Raw genomic sequence first — 19,763 nt, 5'->3', positions numbered from 1 at the left:
ATGATCAGTCTACGTTTATGGTTTCATAGATGCCTTTTAACTAATACAGCACACCTACTTGCAGCTTTGTGGTCATTTAAAGCCCTAGTTCAATGTTAGATGTGAATCTCTCCTATGGTTCTATTTTAGACTCCCTGAAAATTAAAAGTAACACTTTATAAACAAACTCCAATGTGGAGGAAATGAATCTCATCACACTTCAGTATGTTCTGAGGCCCCCCTCAATTTCATTTTAAAATAGCTGCAATTTAATTCTTCCCCTCACAGCTCAGAGTAGAGATCTAAATTTATCTCAGCTCTGCGTGAAAGCCCTGCTGAAAGTTTTAAAATGAGGTGCGTGTACAATCTCATTGCAGGAGTATGTTTGGGTTTTTTTCCTGTAATTCCCAAATTATCTCATTTATAAACAGTTCTGAAAACAAAAAAGGTCAAAGCCAACAAAAAAAGTCTGTCTTGAAGAATATGAAGGAACCAAATGACATTCACACAGCCGTGTAGGCATGTGTGTTCATTTCTTGGTCAGATTACAGTAGCTATTTAACATCTTCCCCAAGAATTCATTAGGATACTTTGTGTAATTTCTTTTTGCCACTGACGGATGATGGCAATTCTTAATCCTGAATTTATTATTCATAAATAAATCTATTCCTATATGTGCACAGTGCAGCTTTTATGGAACTGAATCTATGCAGAAGGCTGTGGCTACCAGGCTCATTACACCAGAGTAGGAGACTTTAGGAGCCAAGTACTTATATATCCCAGTAAAACACATTTGTGACCTAAAGCATCACTAAATATAATGTTTGTAAAGAAATTCTCATACTCCTTACCAAGATGAAATTAGTTGTCACTCCCACACATATTTAAAATTGGACATGCAGCAATACTCCTTTACCCTTTCAATCACTGCTGTCCTAGCTTTTGCAGAAGGGGTCTCATTAGATTGTCATTTCTGGATCACAGAAAATCAAATTTACTTGACTGCAAGGTTTTCAAGACAATTAATTACTAACTGTCTTCTGCTATAATTATGTTTTCCTAAATCAAATCTTGGAATTATTAAAAAACCGTAACATAGAGACTGACTTGCTTGCTGACTTCATCAAGCGAAGGAGTGTTTTTACTTATTCAGGGCTACAACCTCCTGAACACAACAAAACTCCCTTATCTTGGTGCTGAGGATACAACACTAATTTGCTTTGTCTGCCACGAGGAAGCAACTGAGCAATCCAAACTTACTTTACTGTAGCGCTAAAAACTCATCTTCTTATGGAGACACTCTGATTTGTTAATTTAATCCAATTCTTTTACATACGACTCCAAAAAGCTGGAGAAAAGGACATAAGCCTACTCTGGCTTCACATTCAAATACTGTAGAAGTTTAATGACACACAACAGACTCCTGAAAGTCACTCTGATGGTTTTATATGACAGATTATGTTTGCCTTCAAGTGTTTAAGAGCTGAATGCCTGTTGTGTTTACAGTATGAAGGCCAGTGCCCTGACCAAACCCATTTATCTGAACTTTGTTTTCTAAGTGCAGTTTATATAGTCAAGGCTGTCATGTGTAAGCCATTAAAGGAGTGTTGCATGTATTAAATTATTTCTGCATATGCACAAACATGAACTCAGCATGACTTTGCCTTTAGAATGAAAGCAAAATGGAGTTGAGCTAAATACTGCAGTGTAGTGAAGAGCAGATGTGGCCTTTATCTTACCAGGAAGGAACATATAGCCAGTGCCTGTACAGCCACTGGTCAAAGCTCCTCATGCTGCCCAAACCACATCTCAGGTAAATCCACACACAATAACTAAACTTTATGCCAATGACATGCTTCTGTCCCATTCAATTTGAACACTCACCATCCCTAAGTCGATTCTTCAGCTTGGTCCCACTTTATAAATTGCTGTTCCTCATAACTTACGCATGGCTTCGCAGACTGTCAGCAAATTTGCATGCAATCTAATTAGACTTGGAAGCAATCTTTCACTTACATGTCTAATTTATTATCTGCTTAGGAATTGAAAGGTACTTCCTCTAAGATGCACGTGGTTCCTGATTCAAACAGTTCACAGTCTTAAGAAAAAGAGTTGTGTCTCATCAAGCTCTAATTTGCTGGTTTTGTATTTACCAACACTGTTTGTGCAATATCACTGCAATTATGGGTGTGCTCAGAATCACCATTTATGTCACAGTGGGGACACTTTATCTAGGCTGTGGCAAAAAACCATGCAGGACACATTGTGAAATGCAGACAGAGATTAAGACTTTTTTATGTTTATGTGTCTTGAAAAGCAAGATCTTATGAGGAATTTGCAACAGTAGTCAAATAGGTTTGTCTTAGTGAGAAAAGACAGAAGTTACTGTATCAAATCACACACAGAGAATTCTACTAATTCTACAAAGCAGCTCTTCACCGGAAAAGTAGCAAACATCAATGAACTTGTATAAAGATGCTTTAATAATAAAAAAAACCCCAAACAAACAAAGCACAAAACCACAAAAAGCAACAGCTAGTCTTTGTGAATAGCTATAATTATGCTAGTCAGATAAATCATAATTGTATCTTATACTGTATGGAGAACAGACTACATAAATGTACACAAAGCATTTTTCAAAAAAACAGCTTAGAGAAGGGTTTTCTGCATTATCTGAAACTAGTTCAGTTTTCATAGAAATTTCCCCAAAATGGTGAGATTAAAAAAAAAAATACACCTTCATTTTAATTGTATCAAAACAAAAAAATTAATGTTTTGAACTTGCTTTTATATTTGGAGAATTCCACGCCCTTCAACTTTCCTCAGGCTTTTTTCCAAGTGTTGTCTACTTCTCTTATCCCAGGAACAAAAGAAAATCCTGTCTCAAACTCTGAACAAGTCTGTTCATAGTGTGCTGCACTGTTGCCAGGCTTGCTCTTTCTTTCTGCTTACAAAGTCCCTCTTGCTGTAACCTCCAACTGTCTAGTAAATGTTTACTACATAGACATGAAGCGGGAAATGAGGGGACAGTATTTTCTACAGAGTTAAAACAAGGACAGATGAAGCAACTTCAGTATGACCACACAGGATGTTAGAAATAGAAATGGATCCTGTATCTCTTGAGTCTCGGCAATCTTTTAAATGCAAATCCTGAACAAAGTTTAAACACAGGAAAAGAGTAAGAAGGTCTGTACAAGATTACTCTATAGCCTAATTACTGCATCAATTTGAAAAAAGAACAGAAAGTCTTTCACTTTACATGAACTCTTACCTAGAACATCTCTTTCATGTTCAGGGACAAGAACTTTCCATTTGGATTCCCCTGGATCACTGAAGTCAATGTTGATTAACCGGTAATTTGGAGAATGGCGGTTTGTCTTGAAAGTGAACACTGTTCCTTCGTTGGTGACATACTCATACTCAGCCTCAAAGTTATCTATCAGCTTCACCCACTGAAGAATTCCTGCAAGATCAAAAATACAATGTAAATTCTTCACCTCCTGGAACAAAACCTTTTAACAACATGAGTAAGGCCTTCCTGACAATTGCTGTAGGCTCTTTCTCGAAAAACAGCAGCAACTGGAAGAAGTGCAGCTGTGGAAAGAACTTACAAAGAATTCTCCAGATTAATAGGCTACAGCAGAAAAATGCCAGTTGGTGGACATGTTAACATACTGATTTTGAGAAATTTCTAGCAAAATACATGTACAAAACTGACAGAACTATGGCTAGCATTTCACCACCTTTTTAAGGGACTGCTGGAAAGCTCAGATGTTTGCTACAAAGGTGCCATGGAGACAATGCCACTGAGCACATCAGATTCTTGCCAATGGAGCTCACAAGCCCCCACTTCTACAGACTTCTTGGAACGTGGAGTCGCAGCTGAGTCAAGACTGCACTAAGCTTCCAACCTCTATTCTATTTTTAATAGATTTTAAAAAAATTGTTATTTAATCATAAAATAAATGCTTGTGGTGTTGTGGGGGGTTTTGTCTTTCTGCAAAAAAGTTACTTCTTAAAGTGGAAAGTTTTCCATCGTCCTTAAAAGCCCAGAACCTCCCACATAATAGAGATGATGCTATTTGAATGAGCATAACAAACTTTAACACTAGGAGTTTCCCTGATGATTCAGAAACAACATTCCTGAAGTGCTGTTCTGCAGAAGCTTGCCACTTCCAAAGAACAAGTACAGACAGTTAGCTAAAATGTTACCTTCTGGGTCTGCAAAGAATGAAATTGCATTTTCCCTATCAACCTTCTAGAACACCACATTCGCTAATAGAAGGGCACTTCTCTCAAACCTGAATTGCCCCAGTTTACTCACTCTGTATCATAACATTAATATTGACTCAACCTGGAGTTGGGACTGAAAAAACTCCACTACTTTTTATTCACATTTTACTGTTTTGCAATAGGTTTAGAAAATAGTAGAATGAAAAAGCAGCAAGGCTAGATCAGATATGCAATATGCTTGTTATATCTACAACCCAACCTATCAACCAAACTTACTATTACAAGCATTGTACATTAGCTATGATGAAAAATCAGAATCCTTATTGATACGTGAAATTAAAGCTTTCGTATTTTAAAATAACATTTGTCATACCCTCTGCCTCTTTCCTAAAATTGAAGGTTGAGTCTTTAGTTTTAAGTATAAACACATAAACTGTGTATAAATCTGTTCATGAAATTCTATAATTTAATGTTTGCATCACTAAAACAGCAAATCAGCTTATTTTATAATATTAAAAGCTTAGTAGAATAATGGAAGTAGATCATAGCTGAGCTGTAATTACTGTAAGTTTAAAAAAAAAAAGAAAATAATAATTGAGGAAGCAGTGAGATGTCTAAGGTCATTTTGAACCCATTAAATGTAATAAGAGAGTATAGCCAGACCTAGCACATTCATGAAGCCCGTATCTCTTAATTGCTGTTTTGGTTTAAGGAAAACTTCCCTGTCTCTTCATGTAATGTGACAGATTAGCCAATTAAATTCTACTTTTCATACTGCTGTAATACAAACTATGCAGACAATCCAGTCAACTTAGTATTCTGCCTCTGAATCAACCAACTGCATGTTAAATCTTGATTTTCGCTGAGGTCCAAAGTTTTGTCCTTCTGAAAAGATTTCATGTTGAAGAAATATCCCGCTAAGTCCCTCCAGTTGCTCAGAGTTCTGTAGAGAAAACCTGCTTTGATGCCCGGTAAAACAAAGAAAATCCAGCCTACAGTGAACTGTGATATACACCAGTGAAACTGTTTTAAGATCCCAAGTCACATGCACAAGTGTTCTAGTAAATAAAAACTTAATTGCAGTATAACACCATAACAATATCGGAAAATTTGTATTTTGGTATCTGACAGAATAAAACCATCGTACTACAGAAGAACAAGACTCCATAAAAAGGAATCCCCAGACTGTTGAAAAAACCACTTTCTAACAGTAAATGTGCGCAATAATTGTATCTCCATGATTGAACAGAAGTTGGATTCCATGAAAAACAAGAACAATAATGTGACAATAGGGATTTACATTGTTCCTTGCAACTCATTCATCCACTCCCAAATGAACAGCTAGTAAATAAAGCAAGAGTGGATATTCTACGGGGACAAACTAACTTGTTGTTATAAAATCTAGAGCATCCATCTTGTTAAAGTGGATGTTATATAGTCCTTAGAAGACAACTGTTGCAAATGAATTACCTCTAAATCACTGTCTCACTGAAGTGGTTAAATATGCCAATATCTTGTCTAAGTTAAGAGGTCATAATGAGGAAATTACAAGCAGCTTAAAGAGATCATTACATCACGTACATTTGCTACTATACAAAGTATGTGCTGCAGTTTTACAGTGAAAAGAAGAAACCCTTGGCAATGAGAGCTATCAGAAATAAAAGGATGCATCTCTATGGCTGGTTGCAGCTGATCCAGTTGTGGTCTGTGACTGAAAGGGATGTTCTAGCATTGCCTTAGGCCATCCTCTTAGATCTCTCCTTTGGGCTAGAAATATCAACCTGGTGAGAAACACCCAGGGGGAGTGAACAAACAGCTGAGTGATGCTTAGCTGCCAGCTGGGGTTAAACCATGACAACAGTCATCATCCTTTTCTGGTGCCCCAGAACACTAACAGAAACAAACAAACAAGACGGTAGTGATGAATATGCTGACTGACAGAAGCTTATAACCTGCAAAAGTATCTATTATGTTGACAGATAGATGAAGGTTCACCTTTTAATTTTCACTACTGCTACTCATACCAGTTGTCAGCTTAATTGCACAAGGTTTCATGGCTGAAGGTGCAGTCACCATATAAAAAGTATCTGAGTTTTCATGCAGAAGCACATTTTCATTGCTAAATAAAGCAAGTCAGATCCATCAGACTTACTTAAGAGACTCCTCAGACACTGAAAATCCATACACTCAAATTTCAAGTATTGTCCACAAGAGGAGATTTTGAAAAAAATGGACATTTACTCCAGCGTTTGTCACAGTGCTAATCAACAATAGTTTTATGTTCAATAGAAGACACGGTACACAGTGTGCTTCACATCGATAGAGACTGGTTCAGGGCCTCAGTGATATGTCTATAATGTATCCTGGGAAATGAATGGCAGAGCATAGCCTTTCACTCTGACATCTATTTCCAACAATAGAATCAAATTTCTTTCTGAATTATGCAATACTCGGCTTGCTCTCAAGCTCTCTCTTCTGAGCCAGGCAGCTATGGAAACCAATTCAGGGGTTTTGCCTCCTTCTTCACAATCACAAATATTTAATTGTCTCATCGGGTCTCCAAAGGCAAAATAGACTTTCAAACAATCTGGACTCTTTGAAAATAAGATCTCTTCATCTCTTGGGACCTGACTTTGCTTATGTATGTCTGAGGGAGGGAATACTGGAGAGGACATATTAAGATGTCCCTGAAAGGAATGCGACTTGTCATGTTTGTACTGAAAGGGCTCTCAAGTACCACTCATCCTGCAGAAGATGGATGACAGCTACTTAATGATCATGGAAAGTTAATGTATTTGCAATTTAAAAAACAAATGAATGGAAGGAGGCAATATTTATTCCTTTGAGTTAAAAAGTTCAGACATGTCAAGACATATTAAAGATTAGCCCAGAAAAAAGAAATCAAGCACTTTTATGAGCAGAGATTTCTTGATCAGTTTCAAGAATTCTATTTTACTTCCATTTGGATGATGACTCAAAAGACAGGGGAAGAGAATATACATGTCTTCTCTCACTCCATACTTGCTCTAATATATACAAAGAAAAGCACAAATACATTATCTAAAAAGTAACTTCATTAGTATTACTAATGATTTGCCTTCAATTAAAAAAAAGAAAAAAAAAAAAAGACACTGACAGCTCTTTGGAATTGCCATTTAAGGGATATGAAACTCTTTAAGTAAACACTCTATTGTTGAGGCCTCCACATATTTTCCAAGACTCAACTGATTTTTTTTCTCCCTATTGTTTGAAAACCAGCATATAAAGGCTTCATTTCAATACTCATTTTTGAAAGTGGTGGTTTTGGTTTTTTTTTTTTTAAAGTTACTTTAATCACAAAAAAGTCTTTGAATAAAAAAAGACAAGTACTCTCCCTCCCTCCACATTCCACTTCCTAGCTGATGTCTACTGTCTCTTCACTATCCTTTTTTTATTGTTTATTTTCACTACAAATGTTTTGATCCACTTATTCAGGCTACGTAGAAGATGCTGACTCACCCCTTTGATGTTACTGTGAATATTGGTATACTATGATTAACAGTGCTATATCACTGTTCACTGTGCTTAAAATTATTTTTAAGAGAGTCTTATAAATTGCAAGACTAAATTAAAATACAAAAAGCCAGATAATCCTATTTTCAACAGGAAGTGGACAAACATCACCTTTGTTTTTCTACCTGCCCCCAAGCCACACACATGCTTTCTTCAGTGTGGGAGGAAAAAAGAACAACCTTCTAAACAAAGACACAAAATAAAAATTCTTATGGCTGATAATCCTGCTCTTCAATTCCTTCTTGCAATCTCTCTCTACCAGTCTAGTGCAAAGCAGTTCCAACTGACAACGACTAAGCAACCAGCAAGCTTGAACTTCAGGTTTTGCTCAATTTTTATTGCATCTTTCCAAGCCAGTGGTTCTCAAATAGCTCCTCTTCCCGTGTATGTGTCTTCCCACCACCTTCCACTGTCTCCCACAGACACAAACTGTTGATCTCCAAGCAGCCCAGTACCCAAGCGTAAGAGTCCCTGATACTGTCCTCTCTCCCTAAATTCCTTGTACCTCCAACTTACACAAACCTGTGTTTAGCTTCTAGCCAGTGCAATCTTTTCTAATCCAACGATCCGGGCTGTGCTTTCCAACTAGCCATCCCTCTCAACTTTTTGTACGCCAGAAGCCATAGCAGCCTTTCAGAGTTTCTATGCGCCCAGAGGTTATATTGAGAGCTAACTCTTCTGCTCCCCATGCTGCCTTATATTCTTCCTTTTCCCCTCCTCCCCCTGTTCTCATACTTTGGCTCTCCCAGGAAGAAGTGGGGCTCTGTCCAGAGCTCTGAGTCGGTGACTCATAAATCAGTTCTATGGTGCTCACAACAAGATTCTATTTTTTTTATTAGGCTTCCTAGCTCCTACCATAACACAAAGTAAAGAAAAAAGGTCAATATTAAGAACAACTTCAACAAGACCAATAGGCCATGTCATGTTAGTTTAAGTTCATTGCCAAGGCTGATTAAAGACCTTTCATTTATTTCTTGTTGCACACCAATAGGTTTGTGCTAAATTTCCTCTTCACTGCACCAAACCACACATTCAAAAGAATAGTCAAGGCTGACAATCTAATTGAAAAGAAACAATCTCATTTCTCGAGAAAAGGGAAAACCAAAATTATTAGCAGGCACAGAAATAGAAAGAGGCATACTATAGAAAAAGCACTACTGGGTTTTTGTTTGGGTTTGGGGAGGGTTGTGTTGTTTGATTTTGTGGGGGTTTTTTGTGGGTTTTTTTTTTTATTTGTTTGGGTTTTGTTTTTTTGTAAGGTGCACAATAGTTTGCTAATATATAATTGCTTGATTACTGTATATCCAGCTGTTTGGCTAATATGAGGCGCTTTCAGGTATACCAAGAACAACAGTTAAGTAAAGACATTGATGAGAGAAATTTTCTTGTTTGACTGGTTCAACATACAAGCAAACTTGAGTGCTAACAGTATTCTGGCTACGAAAATAATTGTGCCTTACAGTGCTCAGCTACTGGGAAAATATATGCGTCTGTTTTTTAAAGAAACACTTAGCATTACATCACTTTAAAATATTTGTTTTAAGCGTCAAGGCTGGAAAACCCTACTCGCAGTTCAGCAAGATAAGTGGGGAAATCTGGAGTCCTGAATGAGGGATAGCCTTCTGAACATGAACCCACAGTGCTGTCCTTCCCGACACAATGTACAGCTGTTGCAGCTGTGCTACTGAAATTTCATAAAGTAAAATGAAACTGCATGAGTTGGTTCAGTGGCTGACGAAGAGTAGTGAAATCCTGGCAATGATCCCATCATTTGTTTTCCCTAATCTTTCTAAACTCCACCACATAAGGAACCAGAGGCAAGAATGAAGGGAAAAGCCCCCATATCCACAGCTACTTGAAGCAGAGTATATATAGCAAGGGAGTTCCCCCAAAAGCTTAAGCCTAGCTGTCTTCTCCCATGGGTGTCTTCTCACAGTATCGTCTTGCCAGCACAGATATTTGTAAAACACTTTTTCATATGAGATAACAGCCTTTTTTTTTTTTTTTAAGTGCATTTGGTTAAGTTAGAAACATAAGTTTATAAACATAAAATTCCAGTTGGTAAACCTGCTCACTTCTAACACGAAGAGTTTTGTCGTAAAAACTAAGCCACAAACTGGTTTAACCTGGTGAGAATCATGAGATACACATGGTAGTAGAGGAGTAGGGGAAACAATATCTCCCCAAACCTCTTATCTTTTCAGACTAATTTAAAATTCTTACAAAAATAGGTATGTATTTTTCATAACTTACTTATCCCAGTGATTTTCTATTCTAAAAAGGAGCATTCTTGGCACAAAGAGTTCGCAATGGCCCACTTAAAAACCTAGCAAACAACCTGAATATTTGAAGAGGAAAATGACTCAGTCTGTATACAGGAGAAAGACTGTGAAGGAGGGAATGGAAGAATGAAGAACATTATAGCTAATCTGGGAAGCAGAAAAGATGCTCAGATGTTCTCTGTAATGTTCGTGGAAAGAAATAGAAACATTACTGTGCAGATTATCTTCAAGGGAAAACAAACTGACAAGGACTATTACAGAAGATTGCAGTGTAAACTCTACCTATAGCTGTTGACTAAATATCATGAGTAATCACATACAGCAAAGAGGGAAGGGCTGACACACCTAAAAGTTTCAAACGTAGAAATAAGCAAGTCAAATCCTTTAAGTTTCTCAAACATTTAGAAATAGTCTGCTCTCATTTATTAGATGTGACCTCCACTCAGAGTCAAGGTCAGTTCCTGCCCAACACAGGACATGGAGTACATACATCCCATGTAGTTTCAACTTTGTCCCTATTTCCTAATTTCAGTATCTCAATAGGCAGGTGATCATTCATTCTTATCTATGGGCCCTCTCTCTGAATTTCATAGAATAGAAATGTAGCTCAGGACTGCAGGTTCCATGGGGTAGCAAAGAATCTGAAAGATAAGTACTGAAATATTTCAGAATTGTAATGTCCAGATGATGTTACTGATCTATACAATATGGGATAAAACCCATGAAAAAATACATTATGATCCTTATTTTTAAGGCCCAGTAATCTTTCTTCACTAGCAAGGTGACTGAAGATGACTTCCATTCTTCCAAATGGAAGCAACATATGCTGTGAAAAATTGAAATAATTTACAACAACAAAGATAAGTAAAGGTAAGTGAACTAAAACCTAAGCCAGGCACCTTGAAACAACAGGGCATTTTGATTTAGCACCACTGCCTGCCAGACTCTCGTTCAGAAAACAAGACTAGTGGTTTAATGTAAAGCTTAAAGGAGGTGGAAAAAAAACCCCAACACAATCTGGTGTTGTTAGCAAAAAGGTGAGAACTTTCTCTTTCATTCTGTTCCAGTTCTTGCTGATACTTGTGAGACAATCTGGATCGTCCCTTTCAGTCTCGGAGATGGAAAAGGTGCAGATTTACTTATCTATGTGTATTGTCTAGATATATAGTAAAAACAGGATAGGCATGTCATTGAGCATAAAAAGTTCACAATTTAAGGAGGCAAAAAAGGTTTTACAGCTTTTTCATTTGATATGCTTATTCTGTTGTATTAATCTTTCAAAACAGCCAGAAACTGTTGAATTTAATTTGAAGTTAAAAAGGAAATGCTATAAAACCAAGCTGTATGTAAATAAGAATAAAAAGGGAAGACTATACATTCCTTTCATCTGCTGGGGAAAGAAATATCTGAACCCTGTAAGCCTGTTATGAGCTATATTATGTTTCTTAATGAGTAGCTGACTCATCCCTGAATTCACAGTCATCTTCCGAGTTTTGTCAGGCAGCTTTTTGATAAGTGGTTCTCATTTCCACACATGAAACATACTCTTTCATTTGCATTCCTTTTTCTTATGTATTTTCCCAAGATGCATCCCCCCCTCCCTACTCCACTTCACTTCTCCGTTCTATACTGCAAATTTAAGCAAAATAATTCAACTGGATACTGTGTTCTTTAAGGGAAAATGAGGGTTTTTTTTTGGTCTTTCAGACTTTACTCTGAGCAAGCAGGTCTCTTAACATGTAGGTACAAAAAATTAAAACATTAAAAAAAAAAAATTGTACCATGTTTCCAAAATACACGAAGATAGAAATGAATCCCACAAATGAGCTAGCCAACCTTAATTCTTACAACCCTGAGTACAACGTACTTACTGCCACGAGAAACTGCAATGTAACTTTCTAAACTATGACTTTACAATATAAATTCAGAACTATGGGAAATTGGTTGATACCAGTCTCGAAATATTTCACAAGCCCATCTGTGTGTTGAACAGACTAGTTCAACTAAATCAATCAAGCCCCCAAAGATGAACATAATAATGAAAAACTATATAATAATCTCTGTACATGACAGAGAAGACTTTTAGTTGTATATGCTCATAAACGAATTCTGTCACCTCCCAACCTCTCAAGAATATCCAGTGTAATGTTACCAGATTGCATGGAATTTAATGATTTTTTTCTTAAGGCCTGCTTTAAACAAGGAAAATTATAAAAGCAATCACTATTTCTAAATAAGCTGTACAGCACTCCATCAAAGGGATCCAAACTACGAATCATTTCACGGAAACACAAACATCTTCACTTATTACATGATCCTCAACCTAGAAACCAGAACATTACTACTCAGTACGACAACATGTAACATGACTGTAAAATGTCTGGGATACGAACAGTTTATTACCTTGTGTTTATACCCCTGTGCAGTTAAGGCAAGCCTCACCTTTCGTTTTGCCTGATACAGACATGAGAAATCAGATCTGCCTACTCATCTTTGCTGCTACAGCAGCCAAGATGCTGCTGTAGAGCAACATACTCAGTAAATTGAGCATGTGAGCTTCTACAGTGGTAGTGTGGCTTTAGCCCTCAAGTATATGCACAAGCACTTATTTTGACTCGTGGCTCAAAAAGTATTTAAATTCTGATGCATCTCAAAGAAATTTAACAGAATAAAGGACACTCCTATAACCAGACTATGTGAGACTTTGAAGGACAAGTCCAAACACTGAAGTGTTATAAGGAACAGGGGTGCCAGGAGTTACTACAAGACCATTTATAATATCAGAAAACCAGTCGTGTCCTTTCAATTTTGAGGTGCATTCCATATATTAGGTCCTTTCCCTTAATTACCAGCTCTGTTATTTTTTTCAGCTCATTATACAACCATAGCTGTGTCTGGCATATTTGACAGAAGCTTTCTTTAGTCAATCAACTTCAGCAATCGGGTAACTAGTTTAGTCAGTCTCACCTTAACATGGTGCTAAAACCTAAATAAATGAAAGTACAATGGTCACCTTTTCAACTTTCAGTTGGAAATTCAGACTATTTGCACGTCTCTCCTCAGAAAGTATCTCCAGGATGTAAAAGCATTTTGACCAAAACAATCAGAGCTCTCCTCTTTCTAATCTAGTATTATTTCATCTCTTTGTTAAGGTCACTAAATTGGAGTTTCACCGTCAAAGCACTCTCCCTAAAACACACAAGAAGCATCTATATCAGAAGCATTATCTGCTGGATCCTAGGCTACCTATAATAGCCCAACATTTTCTTTCTTTTTTCCATTTCCTGCATTCCCTCTTTACCAGTCAATACAATTTTCAAAATAACTAATACTGACTTAAATAGACCTGCAACTAGTTCTCTTTTTTTTGAGATCTCCTTTCACAAACACCTGTGTCTTAAATAACTTTTTGTCTTACCTCAGCTTTCTACTTTCTTCAAATGCCACAGAAGGAATGTTCTGTTTCAATTTTGGAAAGTAGCTTTCAGTTTTGCAGTTTTTCCCTTTTGGTTCTCTCCCTTTAATTTTGGAAGCATGTGAGCTAACAGTCATGGGCACCCTTTGCAATCTGCACAGAGGTCCAGACCTCTCCAGAAGGCTACCCATATTCCACATGACTGAATCATCCTGACGACTCTTATTTCACACAGAGTTTTTCCGCATAACAGCACAAGAACACAGGAGCCCCAGCTAATGGTCCGAACAGGTAAATTGAGTCTGTCATCTCCTCTAACACATCTTGGGTCTGCAACTGATTCTCACTTTACCTCGAACACAGAATTCGGCAATGACCGAATTCCTGCAGTACAGCACCATATAAGAAAATTCATTAACCATCTCGTCCACAGTTTGCATCTCACAGCAGTCAGTGATGCAACTAGCTGCCAGATGAGCTTAATGAACATGTGACTTAGAGCAACTTAGTCTTGTTATTACCTAACTGACATCTCACTTAATAGCCCATTCAAGAAAATGAGCATACAAATTTAAAACCAAACATAACTACCCTATTTATCCACCCTGTACATCCTTTAAATCACACGCCACACCAGCTAATATTCCTTTACTATGATATTTCATTGAATTTTCCCAGTTATAGCAGTTAGACTTTGTTTCGACTCTGAGAACACACTTGTCTAACATACTACAAATTGATCTATGACTTTCAGTTGTTACCTCTGGGAGAAGTCAGCATAGAAATCAGGTTGTTAAAGGAGATCTCTAGAAACCTAGCTGTGCTTACTACTGCTCCTTCTAATCCATGGATCAGTTCTGAAACTGTGTCATCTCAGATCACCGCAATCCCTCACAGTGACAAAGCCCAGCTGAACACTATTACGATCTGAGTAAACAAATGCACAAGGGTCCCTCTTAAAAGACTACAAAGCAAAAACAGAATCTTGTATGTAATGAAGAGATACTTCAGTCTCTGAACACTGGAACTAATGGAACCTGATGCAGAGAGTTATATAAACTTGGCTGACATTTTAACTCAATTCATAATAACATTCCCCATAAGCAGAGTGTCGTTTTATCAGAGAATACACACAGAAGAGAGCTGTTATGAATGTAACAGTTGAAGCACAAACTTCCATTATCTTTCATGTCTGTGATAATCCACATGGAACCATGACTGAAAGTTTCTCAAGTCTAAGACGGCAGAACTTTCTTCTGAAGCCTTCTCTACACCTCAGGCAACCATAACGTTGCTCATCTGAGTGAATCTTCAAGGTATAACAAGATCAGGTTTATGCCACAGCCCTTACTTAACAGGTTCTCATGTCTCCCTGGCCATTTCACCTCCAGTGCATTCTTGAGACCTCACAGCAGCCTTCCAGTATCTGAAGGGAGCCTACAAGGATGCTGGGGAGGGACTCTTCACCAGGGACTGTAGTGATAAGACAAGGGGTAATGAGTTCCAACTAAAAGAGGGGAAGTTCAGGTTAGATGTAAGGAAGAAGTTCTTTATTGTGAGGGTGGCGAGGCACTGCAATGAGTTGCCCAAGGAAGCTGTGAATGCTCCGTACCTGGCAGCGTTGAAGGCCAGGTTGGATGGAGTCTTGGGTGACATGGTTTAGTGCGTGGTGTCCCTGCCCACGGCAGTGGGGGTGGAACTAGATGATCTTAAGGTCCTTTCCAACCCTAACTATTCTATGATTCTATAAAAGAAGAGAAAGTTGTTTAGGGAACAAGCATGCACATACATTCACTCTTTCAATGTACTCTGCTATTTTCAACCCTTTCCTCTACAAATTTACAGCTAATCTACAGATAACAGGAGACTTTCTCCTCTTCTTCTAGTTTTTGGCTATTATAGTTCCTAAAATGAAAGAGAGATACTTTTGCACCTCCCATTTCCAAGGAATTCCTTCTGCTTTTTCGGAAGCAGAAAGTGTTAGTAACAGCATTTATTTTCATTGAACACTGAAGTTCATGACTTCTTTGCAGAATTTTGTTAGTAAGGGGGCCAAATAAGCAGCCTTTATCATTGCAACCATCATTTCTAAGAAACAGTACAGAGTGACAGCTAACTACAAGGCCTCAGTACATCAGAAGGGAAAGAAATTCATTCTCCAGTGATCGTATATATTGACTATGAGAACATGTTCTTTTTTTTAGAACATTTAGAAAATTGTTTAAACAACTTAAGAAATTGGACTGCCTTCTGTCAAAGGAAAGGAATGCACTATTAGCAATCAAAAATCAAGAAAAGCATCCCTCAGTTAGTTAACATGACATTTTGAAATAGATTTTTCAGGTAATAAGTCACAGATGAGAAGCAGTTCTCTTCATTTTTGTGCAATTCTAAGTAACAGAAAATTCTTTAACTCACAGTTTTACATGTAGCATTTTGAACTATGCAGTAGTATGTTTACCATGGAATAGAAATATTTTTAAGAAAAGAGCAGTTTATGATTACATGATTGAAGTATTATTTTATAAACAATATACACTACAGAGCAGCTTTAAAAACAATCTGCTGAAGCATGTCATTCTGTAATTAGGGTTTTGCCACAAATTTCATAAGAATTAGAATCTCATCCAATAACTTTTGTTTTGCAACTGCTCTTACTTCCTCCCAAAGAAATATGTAAGTAATGGATGCCATGTAAAATATTACTGCCTGTTACTTTTGAAAAGGCCTCACTGCCTTTTGCGTTTGATGCCTTTGAACAAGTCTAAAGAAGTTTGAGACTTGAAAGATCTAAGACATAAAAAGAAAATATTCTAGAGAACTAGTGCATTCTTGGACAACCTGGATTAAAAGAGCAAATAGAGAATAAAAAAAAAAAAGTGTCTGAAATTCTGATTATTTATCTATATCAAATACCATCTAGGACACTGAAAAAAAACCCGCTAGCTATCCTACTTTTCTTTCCTTTACATTTTTTTCAAAACTAAGATGAGATATTCTGAACTCTAGAATGGATTTTTGAACAAACAGAATATTGTAAACAGGTCAAGTAAAAAGGCTCAGATTAAACACTCAATAGTTCTGAAGGAGGAAAATGGCAGGAAGGATCTTAGATGTCATCAAAAGTGAGGTCTACTCATAAATAAAGCCTGTTCTAAAAGATAGAAGGATAACGTAATACATCTTAAAAGTACAGATATTTCTCAAAGACACTTGATTCTCTTAACACTTCACAAGTGGTATGGTTTGATACTTACACAGACCCTTGTCTAGAACACTGCATTCTATCAATGGCATAACAAGAGCCAGGAGTCAGTATTTTTCTATCTCATGGTTTTGTTAAGAATGTGCTTCCATTATACTTAATTCTCTAAGTATCACTTAATCTTAACCCATCATAGTTTGAAATCTATTACTGAACAGTCTGTATAAACTGTAAGTTAAATGCAAGTCTTAAGAGAGACTTGCCATTAAACTCTGTTATTGTAGAGTTGCTCATTTACTTCTCTAAAACAGCTTAAATAATGAAATTTGGCACTAGTTTATCCTAGCTTCACAAGCAACCTCTTCTACACCTTCTGTCCCAAAAACTTACAAGTTGAACTGAAATCATACCTCTCACGGCAGAACCAAGAATTAAGCTTACATATATCACTGCTTGCTCTACTTACTGCCTCTGGCCATCAAAGGCTGAAGGACCAGAGGGACAGGTTATTTACATTTGCATGGAAGATCAACTCTAGGAAATGACCCAGATGCTTACTGTCAGATCTGTGCTTACTAGCATGGAGGTAGAAAGACAAGGGTAAATATAAGAGTCTTTGCACTGAAAACGCATTAGACAACTTAGTGAGACAGATACGGAGAGCTCCAAAGTTTACAAAACGGAGAATTCGTGCAAGCAAATGGTTACAGTTAGATCTTGTGTATATATAAAAACATAAAGTATTTCAAGTCTTGCATTGTCCTAAAATGAAGCAAAACTTACAAAGAAAGACAACACATACCCGATATACCCTGAGACTCTTTCTGTAGATCACAGTACCACAGCCTGTTCACTGGATCACAGCCTTCTCGGATAGACAGCAAGACATATCGACCATCATCTGATACCTGTAAGAAGTTACAGAAAAATCAAAGACAATTCACCTTCTGGGGGAAAAAAAAACCCAACCAACCAACTTGAAAAGTTAGTCCTTAAACCCCTACTAAAAAATGAATTGATGCTGAAATTAGTTGAGTGAGCAAACATGTGTGGAATATGAGAACTCACCAAGAACCCACACTCATTACCTACATCAACAAATAACATAAGTATAGTTTGCTGACATTTCAGGAGATTTTATTTCCACTGTGAATTAAAAAACATTATTTGTTTTTTTCCACTGTGAATTAAAAAAATATATTATTATTAAAAGTATTCCAGCTAAAAAGGTGTCTGAGTCAGAGTGGATATCTGCTCCACTCTGGGCCTCCAGGGGGACAGCCTGCCTCACCATGGTCTACACCACAGGCTGCAGGGGAATCTCTGCTCCGGCACCTGCTCCTTCTGCACTGACCTTGGTGCCTGCAGAATTGTTTCTCTCACATATCCTCACTCCACTCTCTGTTGTGCAGTTGGGTTTTTTCATCTTCTTAAATATGTTATCACAGAGGTGCTACCAGCATTGCCGATGGGCTCAGCTTTGGGCAGCAGTGGGTCCGTCTTGGAGCCGTCTGGCATTGGCTCTGTTGGACATGGGGTCAGCCCCTGTGTCTTCTCACAGAAGCCACCCCTGCAGCTGCCCCAGTACCAAGATATACCGCATATACCCAATGCAACAGCTAATGTACAGCACTACCTTGACATTTTAGTAACTAAGAATGGACTCAGTATAAACAGTCCAAAAAGCCAACCTGCTGGCAAGAAGGAAAAAAACCAAACCAAACCAACAACAAAAACCATTACAACAAAAAAAACCCCAAACCCCCAAAACAAAACAAACTCCCCAAAACTCACAAAACCAAAAAATGGAGCAACTAGTGTCTTCTGTCCAAACAATTCCCAAAATGTTTCTTGAAGATGGTGTCAAAACTTATGAAGTTCCAAACCCCTTTATCAAGGTATCAATACCATGCAAAAAGGAATTGGCCTTCCTCTCCCCTTCCCCCCCAGGCTTATGGAAACAGTCCAGCTGCAACATGAGAAGGCCCAGTTACACGTACCTCATTGAAAATCAGCAATTTGGATACAGGTATTAATTCAAGTATTTTAAGAGAGGCAGAGATGTACCAGGACTGCACTTGCTGATCAACCAAAGCAAAAATTGTGCTGCTGAAACAGCTAATACTTAAGTGAAAGGGGCATTTATCTCAGTCAGGTTTTTATTTTGATCCCCGTGTAAGCATTTTTTTTACTTTTACTTTACTTTTTTACTGTGTAACCTGTCAGCTAAATAGAACCTACTTCTTAAAACAGGCCCTCGGTGAATCTTACAGGCCTATATAAATTAACTGCTGCCTCCTCTACATGAGGAGCTCTCACCATGCTTCCTCTCTCTACCATACCCAATACAGTCAGCGTTTGAACCTGTGAATATCCTAGATATGCCAAAATCCAGGATTACCAAATGACTCCAGATTCACACTTGTTGTGAATTGAGCCTTGTAAGATAATATAATACCTGCTGCTTGAATGGGAAAACCAAAATTCAATTGTTCACAATGGCAGGACAGCGAATACCATCAAGTCAGCTCTTGGCATACAGCAACCATACTTGCTCTACACAGTTGCTTTGCCAATCCAACTTTTAAAAGCAAAAGATGAATACTCATCTACTTAATGCTGTTGTTCACAGCATGACATACAACAGAAAAAACTACCCAAGTGGTAGAGATTAGCTTTGGATCTCTGGCTGCCTTAAGGTATCTGCCAGAAGTTCATCTCAGATGCAGAAAAAGGCTGGCAGCTTAGTCCATCTGAATGACAAACACTTAATTCATAGCAAATTTTCCCTCAAGTTCTCCAGTGACAGAATTAATAAGGTGTGTTTTCTGTCACAAAGCAGTATGAAATTTCTTAGAAACCATCCAAACTGATAATCTTAAGGACACTTCTGCTTGTTGTGGCAAGCTAAATGACACTTAGAAAGTTTTAATATTTGCCATTTTCACTAGGTTTACATACACAAACATCTAATGCTGCTGTTAAATGAACATTACAAGCTACAACCATATTATAAATTTTCTGATGAAGCTTCCTGGTTTGCTTTTGCACATGCACATACACACACACACGATAAAGTTTCCAAAATGGTATGTAA

General features: G+C 37.5%; 1 protein-coding gene across 1 annotated transcript in view; it reads right to left on the bottom strand.

The window, feature by feature from the left end:
- The window catches only part of PREP (prolyl endopeptidase), a 92,422-nt gene that overhangs the window by 48,467 nt on the left and 24,192 nt on the right, over positions 1 to 19,763 (bottom strand). The window contains exons 7-8 of the mRNA XM_030489229.1: positions 17,469 to 17,574; positions 3,251 to 3,442 (exon numbers count right to left, since the gene is read on the bottom strand). Coding sequence (XP_030345089.1) covers positions 3,251 to 3,442; positions 17,469 to 17,574 — 298 coding nt within the window. The remainder of the gene's footprint in view (positions 1 to 3,250; positions 3,443 to 17,468; positions 17,575 to 19,763) is intronic.

The sequence above is a fragment of the Strigops habroptila genome, chromosome 6 (genome assembly GCF_004027225.2).
Source record: "Strigops habroptila isolate Jane chromosome 6, bStrHab1.2.pri, whole genome shotgun sequence".
Lineage (NCBI taxonomy): Eukaryota > Metazoa > Chordata > Aves > Psittaciformes > Psittacidae > Strigops > Strigops habroptila.
Note: the sequence above shows the minus strand (reverse complement) of the source record. Positions and strands in the feature narration are given on the sequence as shown.